The sequence below is a fragment of the Neomonachus schauinslandi genome, chromosome 11 (assembly GCF_002201575.2).
Source record: "Neomonachus schauinslandi chromosome 11, ASM220157v2, whole genome shotgun sequence".
Taxonomy (NCBI): Eukaryota; Metazoa; Chordata; class Mammalia; order Carnivora; family Phocidae; genus Neomonachus; species Neomonachus schauinslandi.
Genome location: NC_058413.1, coordinates 1,822,752 through 1,834,796, shown reverse-complemented (window position 1 = coordinate 1,834,796; position 12,045 = coordinate 1,822,752). Strand labels below are relative to the sequence as shown.

The 12,045-nt window shown below is 61.8% G+C and overlaps 1 protein-coding gene across 1 annotated transcript; it reads left to right on the top strand.

Moving 5' to 3' along the window:
• The first annotated feature begins 6,489 nt into the window (after nt 1–6,489).
• Nucleotides 6,490–8,532, top strand: ASCL2 (achaete-scute family bHLH transcription factor 2). Its single transcript, XM_021685173.2, has 2 exons — nt 6,490–7,355; nt 7,924–8,532. The coding sequence occupies exon 1, from the start codon at nt 6,748–6,750 to the stop codon at nt 7,330–7,332; it is 585 nt and encodes a 194-aa protein (XP_021540848.1). The 5' UTR covers nt 6,490–6,747; the 3' UTR covers nt 7,333–7,355; nt 7,924–8,532.
• Nucleotides 8,533–12,045: the final 3,513 nt, after the last annotated feature.

Sequence of the window (12,045 nt, the reverse complement as noted above, 5' to 3'; positions counted from 1 at the left end):
CGTGCCACCCGGACTGCTCCTCGCGGACGGCGTCCGTCTGAGCCACCAAACCGCAGTGTTGGGCGTGCAGCACCCGTCATCCCGTGGAGGTGGTGCGTGTGTGGTCAGGCCCGCGTGGGCCCTGAAGGCACGAGTAAGTCACGTGAACAAGTGGCCCAGATGCCCATGACCCCCACTCCTGCTACACGGCTTCTCTCTCCCCAGCCTGGCCTAGGGCCTCAGGGGGAGTCCCCTCTGGTGAGCTGACAGGGGAGAGAAGGCTCAGGCCCGGCTGACAGATGGGTCTGTCCATGCTCAGGACCTGCCACCCGATGTGGACAGCTGCCACGCTGCAGCCCCTCCCCGGGAAGTCCCCGAAGGACATGGTGGAGGGAAATCTTCCCAGGAGGCAGGACTTGGGCAGTGCGCTTGCTTGTGCACTGTGCTAGGAAGGAGAAATGGCCAGACATGAGATTATACGCTGATCCCTGAGCTGTGGCCAGTGGTTTGGCTGGACGGTCGGGGACTTGGAAGGACCATGACCAGGAAATTAATTGATGACAAAGGAATTTGGGAAGAGGTGTGTGGACAGGTAAAACGTGGATATCTGTGCTCTGTGTGAATGCCCAGCATAGGGGGAGCTCGGCAGCAGACTCTCATCATCAGGCGGGCAGGTACCAGGCAGCCCCTTCCCCCAGCCACCCCGGCCGTCGCCCCCTGGGCTCCCGCACAAAGTGGCCACATGTGGCTCAGCAGCAGGGACTTCACCCACCAAAGCCCACCCGGCTCTGGCCCCTACTGCGTGCCCCAGGTACCAGTGGCGGACACCCACACCGAGCCCTCACCCGGCGCCCTTCCTGGGGCGACCGGTCAGCCACCTGCTGGCCGGCTGACGGCACTGGGCCGCCTCCATCGTGGGAAGGGCCGGGCTCTGTTCTTACTGGAATAGACATTCATTCGGGATGCAGATTTGCCTTCCCCACACGCTATACTTCCACCAAAATGACATCGTGGACTCCCAGAACGCCCCATCTGCCGTCCCGGTGTCCCATCAGCAGAGCTTTGACACAGGAGCTTGGTCCATGGCAAACAAAGTGCGGCGTGCGTCCACGTTCATGGAACTCACTGGTCTCACCGTGGGCCCACCAGCCTGCAGTAGCTGGCTGACAGGATGGCGGAATGGCCTTTTGAAGGCTCAGGTCCAGCCCCAGCGAGGTGGCGGTACCCTGCAGGGCCAGGACAGCGTTCTCCTCAAGGCCGTATGTGCTCTGAATCAGCATCCCACATATGGGACCGTGTCTCCCAGAGCCAGGATTCACCGGCCCAGGAATCGGGGGGTGGAAATGGCCGGGGCACCACTCACTATTACCTCTAGTGCCCCCCTAGCAGAACATTCACTTCCCACCCCACGACCTTGGGCTCTGCTGCCCCAAAGGATCCGTTGTAGAGGGAGGGATGCTTCTGTCCTAAGACAGTGACTCCAGTGAACTGGAAATTCAGACTGCTGCCCGGCCACTTGGGGACATCCCCCCCCACTGTGCCCCTGAATCAACAGGCAGAGAAGGGAGGTACAGTGTTGGCAGGGGACTGATCCTAACTGCCAAGGGCACATTGGACCACTGCTCCAGACTGGGGTGAGGAAGGAAGAGTGTCTGGAACTGAGTGGGTCCTATAGGATGTCTCATAGTTGTACCACCCTGGATTAAGGTCAATGGGCTCGGGCTGAATCACCCCACCAGCCCTCCTGGATCCCCGGCTTTCATGCGGCAGACAGTGGGACATCCCGTGCTTCCTGAGCACCTGAACCAGTCTGTAACCTACACCTCCTTCTATCTCCTCCTGCTGTGTCTCTGGAGGACCCTGTCTGGTGCATCTATGCCACATCCATGGGCCTGAAGCTTGAGCATCTGGATGTACCTCATTTCCCACGGCTCCTGCTTCCCCTGCAGCTGGATTCCAGAAGGCTCCAGGATCCCAAGTGATCTGAACACACAGAGGTGACCCACATGAGGGCTACAGCCAGAGCTGTGTGCTTGGGGAAGGTGCCAGCCTAGCCCAGCTGGGCTCCCCACCTCCCCACTCATGACCTGACCCAGAGAACACAACTAGGAGCCCAGAGCCTCTGAGGGGCAGAGACGGAGATAGCCAGGGGCCTCGGGTTATGTGTGGAGTGAGTGGGGAGCCCAGACCAAACCAGCCAGTGGCCACCCTGCTCACCAGGCCAGGGGCCATGCAGTCACCTGTGTCTCTGCTGCTGCCCCCATGCAGGCCCAGTCCAATCTCACAGTGGGGAACACCCCAGAGGATCCAGATACAACCTCATTGTTCCAATGCTGGGGACCCAGAACCTCCAACCCCAGATTTCCGGAGCTCTGCTCCCCAGTCCCATGGAGCCCATGGTGATTTCAGACTCAGCAAGTACCTCTAGAGCAGGGGCTGGCCTGCCCTCACTGTGTGCAGGGATCTGGGATACCATGATCACTCAGGGTCAGTGGCAGAGCTGGCCTTGGATGCCGAGGGATTGTCCTTCCCTGGGCTGCATCCCGCTCCCACCAACAGCCAGCTCCTGATCCTCTTTGCTGGATGTGTGCCAGACATGGATGGTGTTCCGGGAACACAGAGGAGAGAAGGGCATATTTCCCTCTGGATGTGGCCAGGCAGTCATGCTGAGGGACAGGCTGTGTGAAGCAGGGGCTGTGGAAGGGGCAGGGCAGGCTTCCAGGTGATGTGACGTCGAAGCTGAGCACGATGCCAGTGACCGGGTGGGGGCAGTGTGCAAAGGAGCTTGGATTAATCCCGAGGGCCAAGGCATGACCCTTCTTGCCTCCATAAGGTCTGCTCTGAGGCTGTGGACAGAAGGGAGGAGGCAAAGCCAGAACCCAGGGGACGAGGGGGTAGGTGGAGGCAGCATCCGAGGGCAGATGGGGACGTGGCTGGAGAGGTGGCAGGGCTGGCAGACAGCAGAGGTTGAGGGAGCAGGTGGGAGCTCCAACACCGCTGCCTGAGCACTGGCTGGGGAGGGGACTGGGCGGAGTAATGGGCTCGGGAAAGACAGTTCAGCCTGCGGTGAGTCGATTTTGAGGAGCCCGTGGGATGATGACCGTCGAGTGGTCCAGGCCTTGGAGATGTGCCCATCATCCAGTGTAGGGTCAGCAAACCGTGGCCAGATGTGGCCTGTTGCCTGTTTTTGTACGGCCTGCAAACCGAGAACACTTGTCACAGTTTCAGGTGGTCAAAAAAAATTCACAGTCATTAGCTACTATCAAAAAACTTATTAAAAACCCCAGAAAGTGACAGGTGTTGGTGAGGTTGTGGAAAACCGGAAGTCCTGTGCATTGTTGGTGGGAACGTGGACTGATGCTGCTGCTCCGGAGCTCAGCGTGGAGGGGCCTCAGAAAGCTTAAGGTAGGATCGTCACATGATCAGCAATTGAACTTCTGGATGTACCTCCCAAAATAAGAGACTGCAGGGTCTGGAAGAGATGTGTACACACACGTTCAAAGCAGCATTATTCACAACCACTACAAAGGGGAAGGACCCCAAGTGTCCACTGATTGATGAATGGATAAACAAAATGTGGTCCATCCACACAAAGCCTGAAAAAGGCAGGACATTCTGACACCTGCCATAATGTGGTTGGACCTGGAGAACATCAATCACACGGAGTGAAAGCAGCCAAGCACAAAAGGACACATGCTGCAGGATTCTATGTATTTGGGGACGTAGAGCAGCCAAATTCACAGACAGAAAGGGGAATGGTGGGTGCCAAGGGCAGGGGAGGGGGAAGGGGCTTACCCACCCCTGCCGTACATCTCAGGCATGGAGACTCAAGAGTGGGCAGAGCCCAGGAGTGTGCCAACCAGCTAGCGAGGGTGCCAGGGTGAGGGCAGAGCCCTGACAAGGCAACATGCTTATGTTTGCAATTTTTCTAACAGCTTTATTGAGATAGAATCCACATACCACCCAGCGCATTAATTTAAAGTGTACAATTTGGGGCACCTGGGTAGCACAGTCGGTTAAACATCTGACTCTTGGTTTCAGTTCAGGTGGTGATCTCGGGGTTGTGAGATCGAGCCCCGCAATGGGCTCCACACTCAGCAGGGAGTCTGCTTGGATTCTCTCTCTCCCTCTGCCCCTCTCCCCTCTCTCTTCTCTCTCTCAAATAAATAAATCAATAAAATCTTTAAAAATAAAGTGTACAATTCATTGGTTTTTAGCAAATTCCCAAAGTTGTGCAACCATCACTACAGTCGATTTTAAAAGATTTGCACCATCTCAGAAAGAAGCTCCACACCCTTTAGGTTGTGCTCTGGCATTGGGAGCCCGGACGTGACGTGCAGGAGGAGGGCCACGTGGAGAGCCTGACCCAGCCACCCAGCCTTCCTACAGTCCCCCAAGCTGACCCCGCAGTTGAAAGCAGCTGCAGCAGCCAGCAGAGGCACCACCAGAGAATCCTGAGAAATACGAAACCACTGGGTCAGCCGCTAGAGCCTGGGTAGTCTCTTGTGTGGGAACAGGTACCTGAGGGTCTCTGGGCCCCAGAGACTGAGCGCAAGTCCAGGCAAGGATTGCCAAGAGCCCGTCTGCGGGATGCTGGGGATTTCCCTTTGACAAGGCATCCATCTCCAGCTGGGCTTTGCCAACTAACTTTACACCAGAGAAGGGCAGGTGGGCTCTGACCAGAGAGAGGAGGAGCCAAGGCTCCTGTCCTGGACAGGGAAGAAGGTTGAGCCTCCTGGACTCAGAGTCCAGGCCCTGATCTCTACCTGGATCGCTCCACTGGCCAGAGGTGTGACTGTGGACACAGTCCATGTCCTCTCTGAGACAGCTTCCTTCTGCAACAATGGGGCCCTATCCCCACCTGGCCCCAGGCAGGTGCTAGCTGCCAGGTCACACCCCAAAGCAGGAAGGCCAAGCCAACTTGCCAGGAGATCCTGCAGAGTAACTGGGAGCCAGTGGACACCACAAGGCCCCGGGGGGATCCCTGGGGAGGAATCCAGGGCCTCTCCCCAGCCAGAATGGGAAGTGGCTCCCGGCAGAACTCCTTTCCAGCAGACCTGGCCCAGGAGGATCTGGTCAGCATCAGCGAAACCCGGCAGGGCCCTGGCCTCCTGAGGGCCCAGCCACTTGGCAGGCACTCCCCTGCAGTGGGGCAGGAGAAACTCTCCCACTGAGGGTGCATTCTGCACACTTCCACAGTCCCTGCCCCCTCAGGACCCTACATTCCTCCCCATCTGTCAGGGAGAAACCCCTTTGTCCCTCCCCGCTTGGGAGGCCAGGCTCTGCCCTGGCGTGAGGCAGCTTTCCAGGAACCTCCCCCCACCGGCTCAGTCTCAGTGCTGGTCGGGTGGGAGAGGGAGGCCCCAGGCAGGGGTGGGAGGCTGAGGAAAACGGAGTCAGGGCCAGAATAGCGGGTCGGCATCAAAGGTGAGGGGCCGGAGCGTAAGGGGCCCAGAAGGCAGAACGTGGGGGCAGGTTAGGGCAATACGGGAAATGAAGCTGTGGGGCCAGGGCAAAGGCTGACCGCCGCCCGGGTCCACAGCGGCCGTTCAAACCTCCAGACCCTGGGCTTCCAGGCTCCCCAAGGCTGGGGGCACCTGGAAACCACAGGCAGAAGGTGTGCGTGCAGGGATGGTGAAAGGCGCCCCAGGAACCTGAACTCTCCACCCCAGCGCACCACTCCTCCAATCCCGCCCTGCCCGAAGGGCCGCATCACCCTCTCCCACTCTCCGCAGAGGAATAACGTAGGTGGGCGGCGGGGCGCGGAGCAGGTGTGCACGCGGGGAGCCTCCTGGCAGCACCCAGTTTTGTTAGCGACGCTCGGGGAGCCACACGCCCGGCGTACGCGCTTCCTCCCGGGGGGCCGGGCGTGAGGCCGCGCCCTTCGCGATTGGCCGAACGGACCGCCCACGATTGGCTGAGACCCCGGCCCCCGCCCCCTGGGACGCGGGGGGAGGGGGTTGGGGGGTGGCGCGGGGACAGAAGGCGCGGCGCGTGCTGCCCCGGGGGTCTCGCGCGCCTCCGGGATAGGTGAGCCTTCACGAGGCCGCGTCTTCCTCCCCACGGCGCGCGCTGTGCGTGTGGATCATCAACAGCTCTGGGGATAGCGGGCTGCGCGCAGCGTGCGGTGGGGCTACCGAACAGTTGCACCCGGGATCTGTGGACTGGGCTCAGGCAGCGGGGTCGCACTGGAGACCTGCTGACAGCTCCCAGAGGTCGGGCGCGGGCGCACACGGGACCTGCGCACTGCGCCTTGGGGGACTCACTAAGCACCTGCTGGGAGCTCGGGGCCCACCGGGGACCTGCAGACTCCGCCCGGGGAGATGGGGTGGGGAACGCGCTCACGCCCTGGTGTTTGCAGGTTGTGTGCGCAAGGGGGAGGGCGAAGCGTGGCGGGAGGGCGAGGCGAGGGAAGGAGGGCGTGAGAAAGGAGGCGGCAGCGGCGCGGAGGAGGGTTATCTATACATTTAAAACCAAGCCGCCTGCGCCGCGCTGGGAAGACCTGGGGAGGGTCCGGCCGCACGCGCGGGACACGAGCGCCCCACGCTCCGAGGCGCGCACGGCCTGCTACCTCTTGGCCTCCTGAGCCTCTCTGTCCCTGGGCCCCAGACGACCTGGAACGCGTACCCTGGGGAGTCGCTCCGCGGCACAGTTCCAGGGGCTCCCTTGGGGTCCTGTCGTCTTCCCACCGACCCCGGTTCCTCTGTCCGCCCCTCCTGCTGCGCGCGGGGCCTCGGAGGAGTTGAGGGGCGAGTGGATGCGGGCGCGATGGACAGCGGTGCGCTGCCCCTGCCCGCGCCCTCCGCGCCTGGCGTCTCGGGCGGCTGCGCTCCTCTGCGGCGACTCACATCCCCAGAGCTGCTGCGCTGCAGCCGGCGGCGACAGCCCGGCGCGACAGAGACCGGGGGTGGCGCGGCGGCCGTGGCGCGGCGCAATGAGCGCGAGCGCAACCGCGTGAAGCTGGTGAACTTGGGGTTCCAGGCGCTGCGGCAGCACGTGCCGCACGGCGGCGCCAGCAAGAAGCTGAGTAAGGTGGAGACGCTGCGCTCGGCCGTGGAGTACATCCGCGCGCTGCAACGCCTGCTGGCCGAGCACGATGCCGTGCGTGCCGCACTGGCCGAGGGGCTGCTGGCGCCAGCCGCGCGGCCCCCCGCGTCCTGCGGGCCTCTCGGGACCCCCGCCGCCGCCGTCGCCTCGCCTTCTTGCGCTTCGTCGTCCCCGGGCCGCGAGGGCAGCTCGGAGCCCGGCTCCCCGCGCTCCGCCTACTCCTCGGACGACAGCGGCTGCGAGGGCGCGCTTAGCCCGGTGGAGCGCGAGCTGCTCGACTTCTCCAGCTGGTTAGGGGGCTACTGAGCGCTCCGCCCCCCCCCCCCGAGGTAACCTCCCGCGGCGGGGAACAGGGGGGTCGGCGCAGGGGCAGCCGGGCGGGATGGAGTGGACAGCCTCGCGGCTCGCGTCCCCGAGAGCAGCCAAGCGCAGCGCCAGGCCCCGGTGACGGCTTTGATTTCGCTCACTCTTCATTTTCCCCAAACTTTTTCAAGCCTGTGCAAGACCGGCGTTTGTTTGTCCGGGATTGCAAAACTTCCTCTCGCTGCTGTGCCGAAGGGGGAGCAGGGAGGGGGGCCCTCGGGTGGGTGAGGCCCCGAGTGCACGCGGATCCCGGGGCAGAGCAGGGCGCTAGGAGGCGGGGTGACTTTGCATTGCAAATCGTGCGCCGGGGCCGGGTGGCAGAAATGAGTCGGCGGGTGCGGAACCCTGACTCACTGCGGCTTGGAGCGCCCGCCCCGCCCCCGCCCCGGCCGGGGCCGCAGACCGAATCCGAGGCACCCACGGACTGGAGCTCCAAAACCAGCCAAGCAAAGGAAACTGCAGACTTCGCTTGTGGGCGGTGGGGCCGGCCGGATCCCGCACTAATGCGCGTCCCCGTCCCCCCTCCCCTCCCAGCAGCCCCAGCCCTGGACGCGGAGCGGCGAGCACGCTCACCACCCGGGAGCGATGTGGGTGGCCGGTGCCTCGGGCCCACAGTCCCCGTGGGCGAAGCCACCACCCAGCCGGGACTCCGCCGACGGTCCCCCCCCCCCCCCGTGCCGTCCAACCTGACTAAGTGCCAGTGTGGAAACGTCCCGGCCTGACCCCGCCTGGCTGGCAGCTTCCTCGGAACCCGACTAACCTGCCCCCAGAGGTTCTCCACTGGGATGGGGCTGGGGCACCAACACCGAGATTTTTGAAGGGGAGAGGATTTTATAGCGACACAGAACTTCTCTTTTTTGCATATTAGTTTGAACTGCCCAGGGACACCGGCAATATGAAGACTTATTTTTGTACGAAAAAAATCCCCAGACTTGGAACACAATAAAGATTGTCTACTCCCGCCCCACCCCGCTACTGGAATTTTCCAACCTGGCCAAGATCTGGACACCCACTGTCCCCTGAGGGGCGGTGTCCCTGGGAGGCATCACCTTGCAGCGGCTGGGTAGATGCAGGCAGTGCTCCCAGCTGGGGACCAGCCTTTTTGGAAAACCTGTCTTGGGGCAGGTGGACTTCAGAAATAAATCAGTGCTGTGTATCTGGTGTTGGTGGTGCCCTCTTCATGCCCTGAGGCCCCCATTTCCCAGGTGAGGGCAAGGCCTGGGTGGGACGGTGTGACCCAGCAGGACTGAGCCCCTCTGGTCACCTCTCCCTGGACTCCACGCCCTGCTCTGTGGGGTGGGGCCAGAGGTGTGAGGTCTGGGAGTCCAGCCTGGTCACCACTGCGCCAGAGCAATTCCTGGGCACCTTGTGGGGCTGGCAGCTTCCAGCACGTGGCAGGGAGCTGGTGGGTGGTCCAGGCAGGGCTGCCTCACAGCTGGGAAGCTGAGGTCTGGGGGCCGTGGGGGGCCTGCTGCCTGGCATGAGGGTCTGGGGCCCGAAGAGGTCTGACCTGTGAGAGGGCTGAGGATTTGGGGTCCAGGCTGCCTTGTTCAGATCCCCACTGTTCACCACCAGCTGGGTGACACACAAATCGGGGGTAACAGCCCTATGAGGTCGTGGGATTTGAGTGGTGGGCCTCGGGTCTGGCGCCCTGTGCTCAGCCCCCGGCCCCGGCGCCTGAGGCCTTGCCCGCCTCTGTTTACTGGCTCCTTGAGAGGAACAAGGAAGCCCCCCCACCTAGGCTCCCCCAGCCAAGAGAGCCTGCAGAGATTACTCAGCCCTACCTTTGACCTGGGCCTTGAGCGCTTTGAAGTCTCGCTGGGCCCAAAGCTCTCTTTTATTGCAGGGGTGGGGTGGGGCTGGTGGGGATCCCCCAGGCTGCTTGAGGGTGCTGAAGGCACCCCTTCCTTTGAAAGGGAGCGGTTGGGTCAGAGCCGTTGGAACCCCGGGAGGTGAACCTCCAGTGTTGGCAAAGAGCAGGTGGCCAGGGTAGCCGTGGTGACGGGGTCAGTGGGTCTGATGAGGCTCGGGCTGGGCCAGGGTCAGCAACGCAGCTGTGGATCAGGGCTGCAGGGCCGAGTGAGCGGGCCTCATCCAAGGGACTGAAGGGGGCATCCCACACCCCTCTCCTAGGGACCCACTGCCTGGTCTGTGACCTCACTGAACCACATCTCCTGGGACTCCTCTCCTTAACCCCCAGGAGAGGCCTGGACACACGGTGGTGGGCAGTGGGACCATCACACATGGGTTTGGGGGAGGACAGCATGGGAGAATGGGCCCGCAGGAAAGCCACCCCCACCTTGCCATAGGCCTGGGCCGGTGTGCTGCTAAGAAACTCCACAGACCCTAAGTGTTATCACTTTTAGTTTGCTTTTATTCTGGAAAATCGCAGACATATGCAAAAGTTCTAAAACCTTTATTGGACGCCTTCTCTGTACGAGGAAGTGTCGGGAACTTCTATCAGGGGACACAAGCAGTGTGGGTGAGTGTGTGGTCAGGCTGGCTGGTGTTGGGGCCCCGGATAAGCCTCTGGGAAGCCTCCATCACCAGTGTCCACAAGGGGTGCAGGCCACTCCCGCCCCACGCACCCCTCCTCTCCCGCCCCCACATTGCTTTGAAGCAAATCCCGATATACCATTTGGGCTGGAAATTCTTCATGTGTGCCTCTAAGGGAAACCCCAGAACCACTCCCTGCCCTCGGTGAACTGTCCCTTCACCCCTCACATACCCTCTGGTCCCTGAAAGTTCTCCCACAGCAGGTTTGTAGAGGCAGGCAGGACCGCACGCGGAACTTACTGAGTGGGCCCTGCAAGTTTCCCGTTAGCACTGTCCATGGAGGGCATGGGTGTGCTCGGTGCTGTGTCCCGCCCCTGTCCTGGGGTGTCACAGATGGCGCCCTAATGGGTGTTACTTGTCGAGTGTCCGTGTCCGTATTTCTTGTCGGTGGAGGTGGGGGGGCTCAGAAGCAGATGGATGGTCAGCTTCCAGTTGGGTTTCTGGTTCACGCACACCCTTCAGAGGAGATGCCCTGTCCCTGTCACTGCATCTTGTGGGCAGACATACCCGTGGTGACCGGGCCGGGTCACTAACTGTCCGGGCAGGGGCGTTGTTGGGAGGGCAAGGACTGCGGTTGGTGCTCAGCCAAGACATCAGGCGTGTCACCTGGGTGCACTGGCCAGTGTGCTCACCCTAGTTAGAGGGGGTCCCCATCTGTCCTTCCCTGAATGCCAAGCACTGACCCTTGGCATGGGGCTGGAACAACGGAGCCCCTGACATTGCGGAGCCTGGAAATGATGGGAATCTGATTTGAACCCGGGGCGGCTTCATCTCTAAGTCCTTGCAAGATTCCCCTTCCAGGAGGGCATGGCTGCAGAGGCTGGGGACGACACCGCAGCCCAGGAGACCCGGGGCCCACTGGGCCTAGGTCTGCTGGGGGAGGGAGGTGGCCGCAGGGCTCTGCCAGGAGCCCCCAGCCCAGGCCTTGCACCCCACTGGAGGTTGGGGCTGATTCCTGACAAAAGGTGATCCCAATCCATAAGATGGGGGGCGGAAATGGTGCTTTGGGCCTGGGGGTAAAGCTGGGGACCCTCACAAAGTCAGACCCAGTGGACTCTGGACCAGGCAGGGCTGGGGAGGACATGAGGGGTGAGACAGTCCGGATGACCAGCCCCGCAGGGAGCTCTCGCTTGGGGTCAGTCCATTGTTCCTGTCTGTTCATGATAGTGGGCACCCCAAGGAGCCCTGCCTTGCTGCCCTGGGGCGTGTCTGTGGCCAAAACTCACCCAATGGCTTTGTCCTGAACATGTCAGAAAACAGATGTATCCCCCTAGGCTGTCCACATGGGGGGCTCTGCTGACCCAGGACTGTCCCGAAGTATGGAGGTGCACACATCCAGCTTGACTTTTTTGGCCCACCCGGGTCCCACTCCCATTCATTCCAAAACCTTTATTGGGGACCTTCTCTGCACGAGGAACTTAGGATACACTATGTGCCAAAGGGAAACCCTGCACTCATGGACCCTACATCCTAGTGGGGGACACGGGATCTAACTCACAAGCAGCAAGGCTGGCCAGTGACGGACACACTGGACCCCTGGGGGAAGGAGCGTGTTGTGGGCCTTGGGGACTCTGTTCCTGGGTGCGGGAATGGGGTGGACTCGAATATGGCAAGAACGTACTATGTTCTTCTGTCCCATGGACCTTCAGTAGCAAACACATGTTCAAAGGTGAAAGTATTGAGATGGGAGACTTTCAAGCCGGCACCCAGAGAGCACTGAACCACGTGGGGTCCTACTCGGCACCAGGCCGTCTGTCTGCAGATCCCCGACACCCAAACGAAGCCAGTCCTGGGGGCAGGGGGCCTCGTCGAGAGGCAGCCAGCACCGGGTTCCTGCTCCATGAAAAAGATCCCCAAAACAGCAGCAAGATGCCCCGCTTGCCCCAGAACAGAGGGCCAGGCAAGCTCTGCCACGAGCCGGCCCCTGGGGCCATGCGCTCACCTTCCCTCCATGAGGAGAGGCGACAGCACGGCTGTGTGCAGGGCGGGCTCGCCTGGAGTGAGCCCTTGGCCGAAGCTGGACCTGAGGACCTGCCTCTCGCCCCTGCGGAGGACCCAGTAACATCAACCCTTGTGTGCGCACTGTAATGTGGGGGAGCC